This window comes from Chrysemys picta, chromosome 4, assembly GCF_011386835.1.
Source record: "Chrysemys picta bellii isolate R12L10 chromosome 4, ASM1138683v2, whole genome shotgun sequence".
In the NCBI taxonomy this organism is placed as follows: Eukaryota; Metazoa; Chordata; order Testudines; family Emydidae; genus Chrysemys; species Chrysemys picta.
In genome coordinates, this window is record NC_088794.1 from 136,102,562 (window position 1) to 136,122,487 (window position 19,926).

The 19,926-nt window shown below is 41.9% G+C and overlaps 1 protein-coding gene across 2 annotated transcripts in view; it reads left to right on the top strand.

The window, feature by feature from the left end:
- Nucleotides 1–19,926, top strand: part of TDRD9 (tudor domain containing 9) — a 190,906-nt gene that overhangs the window by 144,601 nt on the left and 26,379 nt on the right. For both annotated transcript variants that reach the window (XM_024105141.3, XM_042858224.2), the window contains 7 exons: nucleotides 804–904; nucleotides 1,544–1,717; nucleotides 3,347–3,458; nucleotides 13,191–13,403; nucleotides 15,670–15,759; nucleotides 16,485–16,742; nucleotides 17,279–17,428. In XM_024105141.3, the coding sequence (XP_023960909.3) occupies nucleotides 804–904; nucleotides 1,544–1,717; nucleotides 3,347–3,458; nucleotides 13,191–13,403; nucleotides 15,670–15,759; nucleotides 16,485–16,742; nucleotides 17,279–17,428 (1,098 nt within the window). The remainder of the gene's footprint in view (nucleotides 1–803; nucleotides 905–1,543; nucleotides 1,718–3,346; nucleotides 3,459–13,190; nucleotides 13,404–15,669; nucleotides 15,760–16,484; nucleotides 16,743–17,278; nucleotides 17,429–19,926) is intronic.

Below are 19,926 nucleotides of genomic sequence, written 5' to 3' on the forward strand. Positions count from 1 at the left end.
CATATGATGACTTATTCATGGACTATTTTGATTTATCAGGAATACTAACTCATATGGAAAATCTTAGGAGATAATGGAATTCCATTGATATCCTCAGTTTATGATAGCCTGCACACTGGGCACAGTCATAAGGAGAGCAAGGAAGACATGAATTCCATCTTCCTTCCAATACAAAGAGAGAGGATGGAATTAACGTTAAGTAGCTTGGCTGGAGTAATACCAGTGTACTGTGCAAATGAATCTTAAGTTCTGCTTCCTGATCAAAGTGGGTCTTCTGGTTTTTTTTGGTGAGAGAAGGTCATAGGTATTTCAATGTACATATTTTGCAAAACAAATATAAAAGAAAAAAGGAGAGGTGTGAGGTCAAACCAAGCCACTGATAGGTCACTTAAAAAAAATTGTATGCATAGTTTAAAACTTTCAGGGGTTATAGTCTTAGCTTGATGCAGAAGTACTTATGTGTTTAACACATTTTACACTGAAGTTAAACTATTCCTTTTGGTTTTCTGTGGTTAGGTCTATTTAAAATACTTATGTTATGCTATTACTTTGGAGGAAGCAGGGCATCATTAATCACAAATTCTTGGAACTTTGGGGTACCTATTTTTAAAAATAAATTGTTAGATACAAAATCTACCTGTATTCAAAATAACATCAGAATTTTGATGGCATTTACTACAGATATAAATATTACATCTCTTTTGAATATTAGAGAAGGCAAATACTCCAAGGCTGTGGTTAAATGCATAATCCATTAAATTTTTTTTGAACTGTGCCAATATTAACTTTATTTTTTGTGACAGTTGAAGAACATTCCTCCCTATGGTTTCCTATACTATAAACAGCTGCAGTCACTCTTTAGACAGTGTGGTCAAGTAAAATCCATTGCATATGATGGAACAAGGTAAGTAAAAATGTATTATTTTATATAAGTCCTAATTATGAAGTAATGAGTGGAGATTAATTTAAAAATCATGTCACTGCTTTTGTTACCCTGTGATCTGTCTGCAACATTTAGTGATCTCTCTTGTGATGTGATCTGTATAAGTAGTTGAGGAGATGTGTACGCTGAAAATCAAATGTTGGGCAGAGTGAGAGAAGCAGGCTTGAGGCTGAGTACGTTTATCAGCTAGTAGTAGAGAAACCAGTCTTTTTACCTACTGTTGTCATTTTCTTCTTTTGTGTAAAAAGGCTGCCAGTGTTTGAGAATCTTGGTAGCATTGCTTTTCTCTGCCTTCTTCAGATTTCAACATCTTCATGATTAATTCTGTTGTATCTTCCCAAAACTCTTCCTATTTATATTGCTATGTCTGCAGTATGCAGTAATCTTGAGCATACTAGAATAATTTCATTATAGCCATGATCGTATGTAAAAATGTTCTAAAGCTACATAGGACAGATTAAGCAGTGGCTGTGAGACTACAAACATTTTTGCATTTCTCTTACCTGCTCAGAAGTGGGCCAGGAGAAGAACAGATCCACTTTTTACTCAAATAACGTACCTGCTTCAAGGATTTGTTTGTTTGTTTTGTTTTTGAAACAGAGCCTTTGTGGAGTTCTCCCGTAATCCAGCAGAGCGGTTTAAAACTCTTCCGGCAGTGTATATGGCACTTAAAATGTTTCAGCTAAGAATTCCGCTTGAACTCAATGTTCATCCTCCAGAAATGATTGAAGGAAAAATGGAGGTAGCGACATTTACAGGATTGAGGCACACAAGGTACTGCATTATGGAGAGAGACTAGTCTCTTCATAGTCCTAGGTTGGAACAAGGTCTCTTTTTATTTTAAGATCAAGTGTGAACTACCTCTGTCGTCACCAAAACTAAACCAGTCCACTTCAGATATCAAAGACATAATCTTGTGCCAGGGCAGAATTATTCTGGAGGGTTTAGATGACTTGGACAGAGTGTTAAATAGAAAAATTGTGGTGAAATCACTAACTGAACACTTTTTTGGGGGCGGGGTGAGGGGGGCTACTTATAAGTCAAAAATGGCTTGGCCTAGGAACCTAAAATTTGTATTTCTTCTTAGTGGGACTGGTGTGTTTTGAATAGTTTTAGGGGTATTTTGTTGGTTAAAAGCTGTTTGAATGCATATTCAAAACCTGCAGAGTTCTTACCCATCAGCCTTGCCGTATGGAGTTAATATCTTGTGAGCAACAGGTAGGCATATGTATGTAGTGGTAGTTGAGGGGGTACTTGAAGACCAAAAGGGAGTAGTAGCAGCACATTGGGGATATTAGGGAAACCCACCTTTTTGTGGCCAGAGATGCAGTCTAGGCAGAAGTGGTGTCCACCCTGTGTTGCTTGCAAGCTCTGTTAGTGTCCTTCCACCTCTTGAAACCTCCACAAGGACTCGTGACACTGAGCAATACTTAACCATTCTTAAATACAAATGAACAAACCTTGATAAAAAATTTTGGACAAACACCATTTATTCTCCTATGGAGAATCCATCAGACTGAAAGTGTAGACCACTTGAGTAGGCCATGTCCAGTGGTCCCAGGGAAAAGTTTCTGCCAGAAGAATCTGTTACAGTGGCTTGCCCTGGGTACTCTACCCCGTTCTTAGACACAACTTGCTGAAACAGCTCTCTGCCAAATGTTCCTGTTAGCTGCAACTCTGAAATTAGTCCATAAGCTTTGGATATAATATTTTAAAATATTAAAATGTCTGAAGGCAGAATTATGGCCTTAAGTTGAGAGTTCCCATTGATTATATGGACTTTTAAACAAAGCTTATGTAGCCCATAAGATGATTGGTAAGATCCATATGAATATTAATTATTAAAGCACCTTAAGAAGCGTAGGCAGCCCATCTATGTCTGAAGATTAATGTTGAATTTCTTAACTTTTGTCAATTACTAGGATAGGAACTTCCAAAATATTCTCTTTTTAAGAACATAGAATTTATCCTTAGTATAATCAACCTAAATTCTTTTTTCATAACTTTACCTTAAAAGAGATGCCATAGTGGAAAACTAGATTGTTAAATCTAGGCTTTTGTGAATTTTATAAGAATTTGGTAGGGCAGCTGCTACGTTGCAGGTATCATTATGTGTTATGCCACAGCAGGCACATAAAACATAATTTCTCAATGGTCTGTTGGATTTTCATAGCCCTCCCCCATTCTACCTTTATTTATTTTAAGCACAGACCATACTGCAATATATGCATTTTAGGGCCCATATCTTTCTTTCTAGGTATAAGTGCCTCAACTTTGTTTTAGACCCAGATAGAAAGTGACTCAGGTTCATTTTTATTAAACAGAACTTCAAATTCTCACTTCAGAAAAATCCCAGAACATAGTGCTCAAAGGATTATATTTGTATTCGATTATGTTTTTTAGAGTAAATGTGGACTTTCAGAAGCAGATCGTAGAGGCTATGCAAACCTCGTTCGATGCGCTAGAACAGTCACAGACAATTGCAAGCCTTCCCTTGTCCATCTGTGTCACAGAGGTAGGAAAGTTCTATCACTAAAACGCTGACTGTACCTAATAAATCTTTTAAAGATTCCTCTATACAAACACAGCCAAAAACTGGAAATAGTGGAGGAGGGGTTTGAAACTTTTTTTCATGGAATAGGATCATTTGGGGAAATAAGCAACTTCTCTCAAATTTAAAACATTTGTATGTAAATAATAGTCTCGATATTGTAAGGCAGAGGTCGGCAACCTTTCAGAAGTGATGTGATGAGTCTTCATTTATTCACTCTAATTTAAGGTCTCTTTCTATAAGTCTATAATATATAACTAAACTATTGTATGTAAAGTAAATAAGGTTTTTAAAATGTTTAAGAAGCTTCATTTTAAAATTAAATTAAAATGCAAAGCCCCCCAGACCGGTGGCCAGGACCCGGGCAGTGTGAGTGCCACTGAAAATCAGCTCATGTGCCGCCTTCGGCACACATGCCATAGGTTGCCTACCCCTGTTGTAAGGCACGGGCTGTGCCTTGTGTGTTTGTACAGCCACTAGCACGTTTTGGGAGCTAGTGGAAACAAACAGTAAGTGGAAGTGAAATTAAAAAAGCAAATACATTTTAACTAGATATAACTCTTCAATCAATTTTTACATAACTTGAAATCTTCCTTTGTGTAATTGTCCATGTGCCCATTCTACTGATGGTACACATGCACCTCGTGAGAGACCAGTGTTTTTTTGGCCATCAGTGCCCGTAGGGCATGCGTGTGCTCTCCAGTCATCATACTGTGCTGTGATGGCATATAAGGGCAGGCTGGCCCGCTACCATTAAGCTCCTCTCATCACCTCATAGCTTAGAGATAGAGCCCCAACAATCCAAGACACTGGCAGCCTTCTTGATAGCCTTAGCTACCCAGCTACAAATAGAGTGTTGGTTATTAGTTAGTTTGTTTGCCTGTTTCAACTTTTATTAGTTATTTGATTTGGCGTTGTTCAGCTCACCTAGGTTTAAACACTGCCCCTCGTGAGAGAGCTATTCCTGTTTCAGCTGGAGTCTCTAAGTGCCTCTGTTGTCTGGGAGAGATGCACATTCCCAGTAAACATGTGAATTGTAAGTCTTTCAGCTCCAGAACTAGGAAGGGCAGGGAGGCCTGACTTCATGTCTTCCTAATGAACGAGACCAGCTTCCGAGCTGAGCTGTCAAGTACACCCTGTTATGTGAGCCTTCTGAATCCAAGAGTGTCAATACGGGCTTGTGACTTTGAGAGCTCCAACTTGAACATTTGCTCCCAACTACAACAGTGACATCCCCCTCAGACTGCATGGGGTTATAAGCCCCAGAGGTAGGTCACCCATCAGGGATTCCCCTAAGAGGAAAACCTCCCCGCGGGGATTTCGCAGCTCAGAACAGCTCTTGCTGAAACTCGGCACTGAGCTGCTTCAGTGCCACAACCCAGCACTTCTGCACTTCAGTGTCTCACTCTTCTGCTACATATGGGCTATTCCCCTTCTATCAGCAGTTTCTGGAGGCAGTTCAAAGCTGTAGCACAGCCTGACCTAGCCATGCCCCTTTTTCTGGCCTGCTGCCAGAACTTCTGCCTTTGTGACACCTGTCCATGGTGGTTCTCTTTGCTCCTCGCCTTTCCTTTCTAATTTTTTTTTTCATTTTCAGGCAGTAGTGAGCAGCCTTCTTTGTTCTCTCCACCACCTGGACTGGGTATTTAACAGCCTGTGGAATGTAGATACTCTAAACAAGTTCTGTGCTTCTCTAAATTCACAGGACCTCTTCTCTTTGGAGAAAAATTGGACAAGATAGTGGCTGAAAATGCTGCCAAACCTAAACAGTCCTTCTGCTCTCCACTTCGTGCTGTAAGAAGGAAATCCAAATCCGCAATCAGACAGAATTGCTCCTTTCATCTTTCTTTCTCACAGAGGTTCCAGAAGAAAGGTAACAGACATACTAAGGCAAAACCTTGGAGTGGAGCGTACAGAAAAACTTGAGGTACTCCCACAACCTTCAAGGGCTCCTTATGCTGATGAGTGACTGTGCCTCTGCCCAGATCTGAGCTTGGGAGGCAGAATTTCCCACTTTTCAGAGGGATGGTTTGCTTCTACCGTAGACGAGAGAGAGTGCACCATGGATACTCCTTGAGCTAAGGGTTTCACTCCATCCCTTCATTTAGTCTCCTGTCACCAGCACCCTCACCAGGTGCAAGCTTGTCCAGAATGAGATCTCACATCTCCTGGACATGTGAACAATAGAGTTCCCCAGAATAATGCTTCTCAGGGTTTGACTCCATCATCTTCATTATTCAGAAGTGCACTGGTAGAGTCAGGGCCATCCTTGATCTGAAAAGACTCAACAAATGTATGAAGAAAACAAAGTTCCAGAGGGTGACTTCCCTGTATTAAGGGGACTTCCTACCTCAGTGGATTTAGCAGATGCATACCTTCACTTTCCAGTGCGCCCCTGCCACTGCAGGCTCCTGAAATTGGCTTATGGTACGCATAATTACAAGTACCAAACTCTGCCATTTGGTCTCTCCTCAGCCTCAAGGGTATTTACAAAGATGCTGGAGCTGATAATAGCCAGAATCAGATCCCAGGGTATTCACCTGTTATCCCTTCCTGGATGACATAGGGAAAGTGATCCAAAAGATAAGACAAGAACCAACGAAGGTGCTAATGCTAACTCTGCGCCTGCCAAGAAGATCCTGGCTTTCCAGCCTGATACAACTAAAGCTGAACCACCATTGCAGATACTGGTGAGGGCATACATCCTTTACTAAGGACCATTTCTCCATTGGACCCAGGCCATTTTCATCTGACAGCCTGGCTGTTGGAAGGGAAGTGTTAGCCATGCTTGGCCTGTCTTCCAAAGTGATAGGGACTCTGCTTTCTTTTAGGAGCACTTCCACTCTAAAAGCCTGTTTCTCCATCTGGACCAAATTCAGTGTTTGGTGTCAAGAGCATAGAGTAAATACAAGAGATCCTGGGTTTCCAGTTGTTCTGAACTTCCTTCAGGAAGGAGTGGATAAGGCACTACAGCCAAGCACTCCAGGTGTCAGCCCTCAGTAGTGTACTGTTTTGCAGGCCCTTTGGGCTCCCTGGCCAAGAACCTCAGATATGAGTTCCTTAGGGCAGTTAGACTGGCCAGAGCAGCGATCAACCCAAGCTTCCCAAAGTGGGACCTAACATTGGTGCTGAATGCCCTAACCACCAATCCCTTCAAATCACGGGCATCTATATCACCATTTTATCTTTCTGCCAGAACCTGTTTTCTAGTTGTCATCATGTCCACCAAATGAGTTTCAGAACTGGGAGAATCTAAGCAGGATCTTACTGCATGTTCCATGATGACCAGGTGCTGCTAAGAACTTCACAAACATTCTTGCCTATGGTAAATCTTCCTTGCCATGCCTTGCAGGAGATTGTCCTCCCTTCATTCTGTCCAAAGCCACAGCTACTGATTGAGAAGCTATGGCACAGCTTGAGTGTCAGAGGAGCAGTAAAGATTTATATCAAGCATACAGAATCCACAAGGAGATCAGACTCTGTTCGTTTCTTTTCACCTGAGGTATCAGGGCCTTAGATATCCAAGCTATCCCTCATCAGATGGATCAGGCTGTGTATTCTTAAGGCATACAAGGCATCCAGTGTCTGTTCCAAAAGGAATCAAGGCCCATTACCCAAGATCCATGGCAGCCTCGTGGGCCAAAAGAGTGTGTGCTTCCACCACAGAGATCTGCAGAGCTGCGACATGGATATAGGCTAACACCTTTATCACACCCTATAGAGTGGACTTGGTTTTCCTCAGTGCCCTCCTTCAGCAAGAGGGTGCTGCAGGCAGTGGTCCCGTAATAACCTTGATGTTTGAACAATCCTGAAAAAGGGCATTTCCCCCCCTTTTTCTTTGTTTGTTCTCTTATCTCTCCCTACTCCTGTCCACTGCTCTCTCTTTCCCATATGTAACAAAATTGTTTACCCAATCATTTCCTTTCTGCTATCAACAACTCCCACAGTTCTTCTGACCCTGGTCAGTTCTCCCCCTAAGGGTCCACATTTGTTTGGATATTTACTGTGTATAAGCAAGGACTTACTGTACATAGTTACTTGGTTGGCATTGGAATTATTGTTACTAATTATTTTCTACAAGTTTTTACATAGCCTTGGAATAAATTCTCTGACAGCTGGCTAGAGAACGGGGTGTGGCTAGCACAGGTTGTGCTACAGCTTTGAACTGCTTCTGGAAACTAGACAGGAGGGGAATAGCCCATACGTAACAGAATTGTGGGAAATGCTGCTAGCAGGAATGCAATTATCGGGTAAGAAATCTTCCATTTGGGGAAGAATATGGCACCAGGATCAGCCCCCAGCACTGACACTTCCGATACCAGAACTGGGCATCTCAGGACAGTGCACTGTCACTGTAGTGGTGATTACTATATCACCTCAACAAAAGCTGGTTCTGACACAGCTGACTACACTGCCCCATGGAGCACTGTTTAAATATTTGGTACCGATGGACTTGCAGAACCGCAGTTCCCTCTGCTGTCCACCTCTTTACTTCAGTTAGCCCCAGTTCCACCTAGTAGCAGAACACCATTGACCCCTAACACAACAAGGGCCACAGTACCACCTTTGAGTTTGGGCTATATGTTTTTTTCGGTCTCGGATTCTGAATTGGGGAATGAAGAAATCCCTCTAATAGCATGCTTACTTGTTTTGGCTCTCACCTCAGCACTTGACATCCTATTGAGGATCCAGACACGCCTTGTGAAAAAGATATTGGGACCTACAGAACCCAGCCGCTTGGTTTTCTACAACTTGGCCTTTGGGTGTGTATCCACTGTGGCCTATGCAGCCTTACTGGAGTTCCTGGTCAGCTCAGAGCAACCCTGGTCCCTGGGAGCAGCCATACACCATCATAAGATGACTACTTCTATGGCACTGCATGTTCAGGTGCTAAGACCACCCCGCCTGGTTCCAGCGCAGCCACAGGTGGAGAAGGTAATGGAACAGGTGCCGAAAGTTGATCCTCCTGCACCAGTAACCCTTTCCTACTCATCCTCAGATGACATTTTAGTACCACCCATGACCTCATAAATGGATGACTGTAAGGGTTTCTAGGAATTGGATGGCTGATGTTTTCCAAATTCATATTGAGGAGGTCCAAGAACAGACCCATAAATTGGCGGATGTACTCAAAGCCTCCTCAGGAGGGAAGATTGCCCTCCCATTAATTAGGCCATCATGGATCTGATTAGGACCTAGTGGCAAACACCAGCTTTGGCACTACCTACATCTTGCAGAGCAGATTAAAAAAACCACCACCACCAGATGCCTTCTAAGGGAGCAGAATTCTCTTACATGCACCCTAACCCATCATTCCTTGTGGTCATGGCAGCAAATGAAAAGCCAAGACAGTTTACGTCTGCACTGAAAGACAGAATCGAAGACATTATATTTGTTTGGCTGAAAAGCTTACTCCTATAGTTCCAGGTAGCCAGTTATCAAGCCATACTGGGCATATGAGTTTTGTATACACGAGAAATTGCTGGCCTTTGCGTACAATCTTCTCAATGATGCTTGTGAGGAATTTACGTTGCTGGTTAGTGAGGGCCAACTTTTATCCAGGACCGGTATCCAAGTGGCATTGGATGTGGTAGATATGACTGCCAGATCAATAGCAATCGTGATTGTTATGCACTAGGCCTTCTGGCTTCAGAAATTGGGATTCCTCAGAAAAGTACAGCCCATGGTGGAAAATCTGCAATTGTTCAGATCTAAAACCAGTGAGGCAAAACAGCAATATTCTTTGCAGAGACTGACCCAGCCATACTTCTGCCACCAGAGGTCTTAAGAACTGGCCAGAAAACAACAGCATTTCCATAAGAGGAGGCAGCCTACTGCTCCACTTCAAACATCCCAATCTTCCCGGTCCCAGAAGCATTCATTTTGATGGAATGGTCAAGAGATGTGTTCTGTCCCCACTGATTTTGGAAATCAACTGTCTCCCTTTTAGGAATCACTTAGCTCACTTCAGGTACACTTGGTCCCTTTATCATCACCAACCAGTGGGTCATGGATATGATTACACAGGACTGTTCTGTCCAGATTTCTGCAGTGGATATTCCCAACCCCTTTCCCTGTCCCTTTTTGGGGACTTTTGTCATGAGGCTGTATTACATGAAGAGGTCCTCACGCTTTTCTCTCTTGGATTGATATAGGAGGTCCTTGCACCTTACAAAGGGAAGGGATGCTACAGCAGCCAATTCCTAATGCCAAATTAAAAAGTAGGATAGTAACCCATTTTAGACCTGTGAGACCGCATCACCTTAATTCACTAATTGAAGTTCTGGACGGTCACCCTACTGTCGATAACTTGGACTCTAGAGTCAGGAGACTGGTTTGCATCTCCTGACCTTCAGGACGCATACTTCTACATCTTCATTGTTCTGCCCCACAGGAATCACCTGAGGTTTATAGTAGAGCAGGACTGCTGTCAATACCAAATGCTACCATTTGGCTTTCCAAAGTGCTGAGAGTGTTCGCCAAGGTGCTATCAGTAGTGGCAGCTTACTCGAGAAAATGCAACATGAGTATATACCTCTACTTGGACAATTGGCTGATGCAAGGAAAATATTCTCATCACAGTCTACCTTTTCAGGGAGGCAGCCATTCTAGGCAGGCCTGGAGGACCCATCTTCACTGCTGCTTTTCTGGGGTGTGGTAGGACTACAAGGCCTCCAGCAAGGGACCTCAAAGGACTTGGTACACCCCGTCACACCCATCCACCACAATTAGGACACATTCCACTTGAGTGCAAGTGGAATCAAGAGCCTCACTCAGAAATGTACTAGTATCAGACATTAAGGCAGCTACTTGGGCATCAGTCCACATGTTCACTCAGCATTGTACTTAAATGGAAGTCTCTAGATTTGATGCTGCATTTGATAAAGCTGTCCTATCACTATTTCATTAAATTATGCTGAGCTCCCACCTTCTTTACATAATAACTGCTAGGAAGACACCAACAGTGGAATGGACACGTGGACAATCACTTGAAGGAGAAGGGAAGTTACTCACCAGGTATAGCACCTAGAGTTCTTCAAGAAGTATTGTCCATATGCACATCCCTCTACCTTGGAGTCCTCTAAGGAGATCTGCACTGAGAAGGAACCAAATGGCAGTGGTCACACCTTGCCTATATATGCCTTCTCAGTGGGGCACCACAACTGGAGAGCATGTGCGCCCCCCAGCTACTGCTGGCCAAAACGACTCTGATCTCTACTACATGAGGCTCGTGTACAATCCATGGAATGTGCATATGGACAAAACATCTCTAAGAACTCCAGTTACAGTACACAATAAGTAACTTCACTTTGGGTTATTGCTAACGTTAGGATTTAAATTACCTAGTAGCTGCAAAATAAAATATACATTGCTGTTAATATTTGGATGTTCTTTTTACCAAGAAGCATCACAGGTTGAGCCAGTTGAGCAGTATTATTATTTATTTGTGTTAACAGCTTGCGATCCTATTGAGGATAGAGGGACCAATTGTGCTAGGTGCTGTACAGGGTAAGATGCTCCCTGCCCCAAATTGTTTATAATCCAAGACAAGACACTCTAAAGTGGTCATAAATGTTGGAAAGAATGAGAGGAGGTGAGAATGAGGGGAACAATTACATGGTTTGTATAGACCAAACAAACAATTATCAGTAGTCCATACTTGCCATCTACATCTGTTTATCAGCTGGCAATTTCCTATAGGTGTTGTAGTAGAAGTGAGTCTTGAGAGAAGATTTTAAGGACAAATTAGTGGCTCTGCATACTGCTTCAGGAAGTCTATTGCCTACCTAAGCAGTGGCATGGAAAAAATTGGGAAGGTGCAGCAGAGGCTGGCAGGCATCCTTAATGATGTGTAAGGGAAGACAGATAACATATATCAGCAGATAAATAGGTGGGGCTTAAGTTGTGAAGCTCCTTGGAGGTGAGAAGGGACCTGTATACGCCACAGTACAGAGGGACCAAATTCTGCAGCAGCAACACCTAAATTCCATAGCTACGTTCATGTATTCTGTTGCCTTGAAATCCCTTTATTCTCCATCTCCTTACCCCCCCTCCTCCCCACACAAACCACATAGCTGTGGCTCAGAGTTGGAAAAGTATTCATTGAGATAAAAATCTGTCATTATTTTTGAATGATAATTTTCAAAGAGGGATGTTTGGCTGTACTCTCCAGGAGGCCTGGCTCCCATGATGTGGTCCAGCTCAGAATGGCCTTTCTCCATGTGTCATGGGCAAGTGATGAGCTTGTACCTGGCTTCAGGGGCTCATCTCCTCCCCAGGTGTTGGATTCTGTGCTGTTCTCCAAGTACCTCTACTCCTAGCTCTACTGTTCTGGCTTTGCCTGGTCTTTGTCTGGAACCTGGGCTCAGCTCTGGCTCCCCAACTTGTTGGTGTCTGGCTACAGGGAACAGTGCAGGGAATGTGCACTGTAGGCCATTAACTCTCCTTTGTCTGCAAAGCTGGAGAGCAAGAGGCAGGTCCCAACTGGGCAAGAATACAGGGAAAAGAATGTTGGGTAGCCTGCCAATAGGACTCAGACTAGGGAATCAACATGATCTCAACAATGGTCAATGAAGATAATTGTAGCATTTTGAATAGACTTGGTGCAGGTAAGGTGGGTGTCAGGAAGACCCCAGAGAGGAGGAAGTTGAAGTAATCAAGATGGGAGATGAGGTTCTGGACTAGTATGTGGATTTTTTTAATTGTGTCCAAGAGGTTTTGTCTTGAAGATATTATGAAAGAAAATACTGCAAGATTTGGACATGGCCTGCATGCACTTTTAAAAAGTGAACGTTTTAATGTCTTTTCAGAAAGAAATTCCCTGTGCCAGTGCAACTAGCATAGATTTCCCTGTGGTTTTGGGAGTGGGAAGTTTCATTATTTTTAAATACCAAAATTATTTTTAAAAATTTTAATATTTTGTAATTTGAACAATACAAGCATCAGAATCATACTTCTTTTTGGAGACACCAACTTAGAGGACTGATAGGATGATTGATTTCAGTTCATTTTACTACTGACAGATAATTCCTTTGTTTAATAAATCAATTTTTAAATACAAAACAAACAATTACAAAAAAAGTCGTCTAATAAATGCGCATCATCCACCATTTTCTAATGTAACGTAAAAATTAAGAATCTGAATAAATGTATGTAAAGCTATATAATTCTTTAAATGTGTATGGATATAATGTATTCTCCTGGTTAACAAAAGTAAGTACCAAATTTAGTGTCAAGGCTATATTGAGTTGCAAACCAACATGTCTTAAGGGCTCCCAACTAATGAGAATTAACCTCTCTTTAGGAAAATAACTAAAAGAGTACAAATACAAAATAAGATAAAATTGAAGATTTAAATCAATCTATTATGCCAGATCTTCACCTCTTGGTATGTCAGATTTTACACCAATGTTCATACGATAATAGGTCTCTTATTTACAATATGTGGTGCAATATGGATGTGAAAGTTATGCTTCATCATTTAAGAAATACAGCAGTAGTTTAAAAACTACTACCATAAATGCTTTTCAAGATTAGGAATGCTTTTAATGTATTTTTCCTGGTATGCTGTGTAACACTAAAAAAAAAAATGTTTTCAAGCATTGTAAGAATAAAAATCATATGAAATCAGATTTTAATATAAAAAGATGACTTAATTTCAAAATATTTTAGCAAGTTGTATCCTGGTGTTTTTAGGTGGTGGAAGTTGGACACTTCTGGGGTTACCGAATAGATGAAAAAAATATGACTGCTCTCAAAAGGCTTACTGCTGAGATTAACCACCTGGACCTGATGCCTCTACCAGTGCGTCCATATCCTGACTTAGTTTGTCTGGCACAGTTTACTGAGTTTGAAAACAAAAGATACTATAGAGCCCAGATCCTGTATGTTTCTGGAGATTCTGCTGAGGTATAGTAATATGTTATGTTATATTGAATGGTAAGAACTAATTGGATTAACAATCTTGTAGCTTCATATTTTTAATGAAATACTTTTGTGACAATTACAAACATCTTTATAAAGAAAGCAAATGTATAAAAGCAAACGTTAGCCAAAGTTCCCCAGGAGCAAATGAATGATGGGTCAGAACACAACAGGGAAATTGTCACTTTGTGACATTGAAGGAAAATTTTGATAAGAGAGAAAAGTGGGTCATGTAGTAATGTGTGCTGAAGTAGAAGGTAGCAAATGAAAAACTGAAAACAGGCTCCAACTACAAGATCTATAGTTTGGAAGAATACTTCAAATAACAAAATTGTATGTCAACTTGATGAATCAGTGTCAGCATGTAACGACTGAGAAGGTAAATGTGTTCATCAGAGTGATCAAAAATCACAACTTGATGGAATCACGTGTTCTCAACTGTATGTAAAAGGATGGCCACACTGGGGAGGGATAGTTCAGTGGTTTGAGCATTGGCCTGCTAAACCCAGGGTTGTGAGTTCAATCCTTGAGGGGGCCATTTGGGGATTTAGTTGGGGATTGGTCCTGCTTTGATCAGAGGGTTGGACTAGATGATCTCCTAGGTCTCTTCCAACCCTGATATTCTATGATTCTATGAATTGGCTTCTGAGGGCTTGTCTTCACTACTGGGGAGATCGCTGCTGCTGCAGTTGATGCAGCGGGTGTCCATTTGGCAGGTCTAGTGAAGACCCACTAAATCGATAGCAGAGTGCTCTCCGCTACTCCAGCTCCCTGAGAAGAGTAAGGTAAGTCGACCAGAGAGCGTCTCCCATTAATGCAGCTCAGTGAAGACACCGCGGTAAATCAACCTAAGCTACGTCAACAACTCCAGCTACATTATTAATGTAGGTGGAGTAGCGTAACTTAGATCGATTTACCCCGGTAGTGAAGACAAGCCCTCAGAACAGTTACATGCTACCTCTCTGTGGTGCCAAAGGTTCCCCTTCCAAGAGCCTTGATTGCACTGTAGCAGTGACCCCTCACCACTGGCTCCCTTGAAGCTAGGTGTCCAGCTACAGCTAACCACTCCTACTTTTGATAAAGCTTGTTTGAGGTCTGAATCAGGCCTGCAGGTAGGTTGGGGTAGTCCAGATTTCTTGGTCAAGGCATAGTCAATATCCAGACTCCAGAGAAATAATTTAAAAAACCCAGTAATGATGATGATTAAATAACATTTTGGAGTCCATTAAAAAGCATCTGGCAATCTGGATTTGGCCCACAGTCTGCCTATTGACTACCCCTGATGTAGGTGTAGCCTCAGGCACAGGCTGGCTGGGCTTTGCTCTAAGGCCATCAGCTCTCATCATAGATGTGGTGCCCCTCAAATGCAGACGCAATTTCATGGAAAGCTAACAACCCTTTCTTGACTTTGCTGTTCTGTTCTTGGCAAGGATCACCTGACAGTTTTAAGGTATGTACGAGTATGATTTTAATAGCTTCATGTGGGCACCACTTCTAATTGCATAATCAGTTGATGAAATCCGATCTAATTCTGTACGTACATGCCTTACAGAAGTCCAGTAAATCTCCAAATCTTTGGAATCTTTTTGCCATCCCTGTCAGCAAGTGGACAGCAAAGCAGCTGATCAGATAGCTCAGACAGGCCTGTCTGTTCCACTGACATTTTTTTTTTTTTTTGCTTTGGATGGCGGGGGAGAGGGCAGTGTAATCCCTGGCTGTCACCCTCCCCTACATGCCAATCTGTGCAGTAACTATCTGCCAATCCAGAGACCACAAGTAGTTGACTTCATCCACTGCTGATGTGAGGTAAGATTATGCAAATTTCAATCTAAGCCACCAGCCCTTAGTCCATAATTAGTATGAACCAAGAACCGTTGCCTTGGAGAAAAGTTTGCCTAATGCTGTCTCTAGTTAGCAGTTGTTTTTTGATTGATGGATGTGTAACCTAGGAAAAGATGGAGCAATAGGCAGAATAAAATTGACCTGTTGTTTCTGACACATTCTGCCTCCAGGAACCCATTATTCAAGACTGTAGTTGTTATAAGTATTTGTCTTTCAGTTGGTTATGTAGTGTATTGTGCGACTGAACTGGCTGTCTCTGTGTAGCTGATGTGTAACTATTAAAGTAATTTTATATACTGCAATAGGTCCGTTGTGTGCCTGCTACCTTACATCTGCTAAACTTGCACTTTCTTTAGTGCTTTGGAATCTCCACTGATTTTATATTTTCATTCCTTTCTTTGTTGCCAAGGTTTTCTTTGTCGATTATGGCAATAGATCAAGAGTGTTTTTAAATCTTTTAAAGGAAATTCCAAACTACCTTCGAGAGCTCCCTTTTCAGGTAATGCTAAATGGTGTTTGCTTCTTTTTAATGAATGTATTAATATTATAGGCCAACAAGCTTGAGATTCTTTTAAACCTCAACAAAACTTTCCCAAATAATATAGATCCATGACTGGCTACCATATTTTGCTAATCTGATGTATGTGAAAGCCTTTGTCACTAGTCATACATAAAGTATTTTTGGAAGCCTAAGTGTTTTCCACCAAGAGAAGACCTATTTAATAAGTAACCTTGTTTCAAGTAACTGTAGAACAGTGGTGCCTACCTTGTGGTTTGGGGTCATGTGTAGTTCTCAAGGGTTATTGTGTGAACAATGTTTATATTTGATTATTAACGGTGATCGGCTCCCCCACCATGAAGCACAGGCCCTGCCAGCACCGCTCCACGCCTGCCCAAGGCTTGCAGTTTGGGGGGGGCAACGCTGGCCCCGTCCCCCCAGACTACACCCAGGTTAAAAAGTGTGGGGTCGTGGCCCCCCCCTATTTTGGTGCCATTGGTGTAGACGTACGTGTCAGTATAATGGGATTTGTACCAGTAGTTTTATGGCAATCTTAGGAGTTCTCTATGTAAAATAATGAATTTAATATGGTTAATGGAGGAAGTGTTATGCATGTGATGGTTTATCTTTTTGATTGTTACGGATCTGAATTGTTTTGGTAAGAAAATCAAAATGTGTCTGTCACTTCTGGAGTTCATCATGCTTTCTTTAATATGTTGTTTTAGGCTTTAGAATTCAAGATATGCAAGATGCGCCCCTCTGCGAAATCTCTTGTATGTGGAGAACAGTGGAGCTATGGTGCTAGCCAAAGATTTGCTTCATTAGTAAATGACTGTGTTCTTATAGTGAAGGTGTATTCAGTTGTGCACAGTGTTCTGCATGTGGATGTTTACCGTTACTCCGGAATTAAAGAAGTGAACATTCGAGACATGCTCATTGAAGAGGGCTATGCTGAGCTAGCAGAAGAATCCTATGAATCAAAAGTATGCATTAAATAAAAAGCAGTGTTTTGCCATGCCTGTTAAATTTCTTATGCTAATTTATTTCATCTCCTCTTATGGCCTGATACATTGGGCTGAGATATTGACAGCTATGTAAGCTAAGCAGGGTTGACTCTGGTTAGTACTTTAATGAGAGTATATATTATAAAATGTGCACGTGTATGTAAGACTGTGGTCAATATAATTGGTCCTTGAGATGCTTTATATATACTAAACTAATCCTAGTATGTGTGTGGGGAAAAAGGGGGCTGAACTAACTGTTTTTGAGACTCTTCCAAACCCATGTCTTCCAGTGAAGGGTGTAATGCTTCAGTTAGATGAATGTCTTGTATTAAGTACTGCTTAGTGCTTTATGATTCAGTGGAAGGTGTTAAGGCAAATAATTGTTTTTGAATTCAAACTTGTGTTTGTCCACACAAATACATGTACATATTTTTGGCATGAACTGTTTCTTTTAATTTTGAAAAGTTTGACCATTTCGCAATTTGTTCTAACTCTTTTTTCTATTTTTTATTTAGCAAAGCAATGAACTCAAAGAATTCTATTCAAAACAAGTAGAAAATGAGGAGAATGTAACTCTAAAAAAAAACAAACAGGAAGAAAAACGCCTTATTGAAACGTTGTTAAATCACTTTTCTGCCAATAAATTTGGTACACCAAATTGTAAGGTAACTTCAGAAATGGTTTCATTTCTATATGAAGCTATAAAAACATGATCTGGTGTTTTAGGTGTATGCCCAAGATTGAAAGCGATTTTTCCAACGGGATTTGATTTTCTGCCTTGAAACAATATTAACTTCAGATTCAGCAATGAATAAAGATAACATAAATTTGTAGGGTTCTTGGAGATAGATTTGTGAACCAATAAGAGACCAGGATTAAATATTGTCTGAATTAACAGTTTTTGAGATCTTAAGACTTCTTTGGTATTGAGTGACTTCAGCTGTGGTACAGCATGTGAAAAGCAATTTTATCCTCAACATTTTATTTTTAATGGAAATAAGTAATTCCCTCATCACCCTCCCCCCCCCCGTTTATATCATTTTTTAATTCCTAAAAATACATGACAAAGGAATTCAAAATTTACACCAGGTTTGTGTGCGGAATAGTAAGGCTGTGGGAGTCGGACTACAGATGCTTTTAAATTTACTTTTAAAATTGTGTGCATCTCCTGGCTCTTCTGTGTTAACCAAAGAAACTCCAGCGTTAATCATTCTGGCAAATCCAAAATTAATGGTTAATTCTTTTTTGAGTATATGCCCTTATGGGTGCTCTGCCATAGGATGGGTGTGCGCCCATGCACTCTCAACTGGAGAATGCAACGCAGTGTTCGCAGGCCTGCACCTGCACAGAGCAGCACTGCCTGTCCCCAAACGAGGGCATATAAGGAGGCGTGGACCCATTCCACTCAGTTCCATCTCAACCACCTGTGGCTCAAGACAGAGCGAATGTGTGTCTGTTGATTCTCAGCTTCCCACTTTTCTTGTATACTGTTTATTCATTTTCTTTTTTTTTTCATTTTCTTAGTTATTTTATTTCTTTAATTTTATACACTTGTGTTTAGAAGGGGAATTACCCTCTTCCTGTCTCTCCTTTAGTCCGCTACCACTCTGGGTTATGCTGAAGACTCTGGGAATTGTGCCCTGCCAGACCTGCCACAGGTCTTTTCCCCATAGTGGTGGGCATTCGAACTCTCTCTCCTGCCTTGGAGATACCCATGTCCTATCTAAGTGTAAGGTCTGTATGGGATTTAAAGGCACGTCTCAGAAAGACAGAGAGGCAAGACTGAAGCTCCTAATGACGTGTTCACTAGTCCCAGTGGGATCTGCTTCCCTGTTGTGTGTCAGCCTCAACATCCCAGGCTGCTCTGTTGGCAGCAGTACCTTCGGAGACTAGGACTTCTAAGAAGAAGAACACTTTCTCCTTCCAGAGAACCTGAGAGGAGGGATAGGTCACCCCATAAATCCCACTTGTAAGGACACCTCACATCCCTCAAAGACTACAGCTGCGGTATCTTCTGAGCATGGTACCAAGCCACTGGTGCTGCACAAGAAGCAGTGTGTGGACAAGTCTAAGAGACAACACCTCGGTACCGACCGACATGTCAAAGCACTGAGATATGCATGGACCTCCTGTGCACGCCCTGGCGCCATCATCTCCCTTACACCAGGGCTTTGAGGTAGAGAAGCTCCTCTTCAAGCCTGACCAGTACTGCAGCCACTGTTTCGGCAGTACTAGGTCCTAGCATCAGTTCAGTCTTCTGGATACCAGAGCCTTCCAGCTCCCTCCAGATTACTTTCGCTGGAGGACTGGTTTATACTGGACGTAGCAGAGTCTCCCCTGCTACAGTCCTGTACCAGGGCCACTTTTCCAATATCGCTCAGATGGATTGAACCGGATAAGACCTCCAGCCTTCAGTACTCACATTTATGTCTGAGGCTCCCCCTACAGCCCAGAAGTCTCAAGATAGGGCTCTTTTTCAGCATCTTACCACGACACCCTGTGAGCCAGTATTCTGAAGCTTTTTCAGATCCCACCAGACCTCCTAGAGCTAGGGGATATAATTGTCTCTGGGGTCCCTTCTTTTATTCCCCCCTGGATTCCCCTCAGTGAACAATTTTATAGGGTTTCAACCAGAAAGAGAGCCTAATACATGCCAGTATGGCATCATTCACAGGCACCAAGTGAACAACCTATAGTGCCACAGGATTGCCCTTCAGTACCTTATGCCCTCTCAGCACTGGGGGACATCGCAGAGAAGCAGGATCCCCAGATAGAAAAAACTCGCCCCCATCAGCCAAGTCCTCTTCATTCCCAGATGAGATGGTAATGCACCTACCAGCTTCTTACACTGACCACTTTCGGGTCTTGCAAGACCCTATGAAATGCGTGGTGAAGTTTCTCCAGAACCCATTAGAGATGGTCCAGAAGTCTCAACACTCCTTGGTGGACATTTTAAAATATCATCTCTCAGGGAAATATATCCTTCCAATAAATGTGACTGTTATCACCAGCTCACAGTCTGGCAAACACCTGCCATTATCCAGCCCACCTGGAAGTGGGTGTGACGTTATGAGTGTAATATACTATCTCATTGAAAGATGACAGGGCCAGAAAGAGTTAATTAACTCACAGACTGACCTGACATGGCTGCACTTTAAAGACT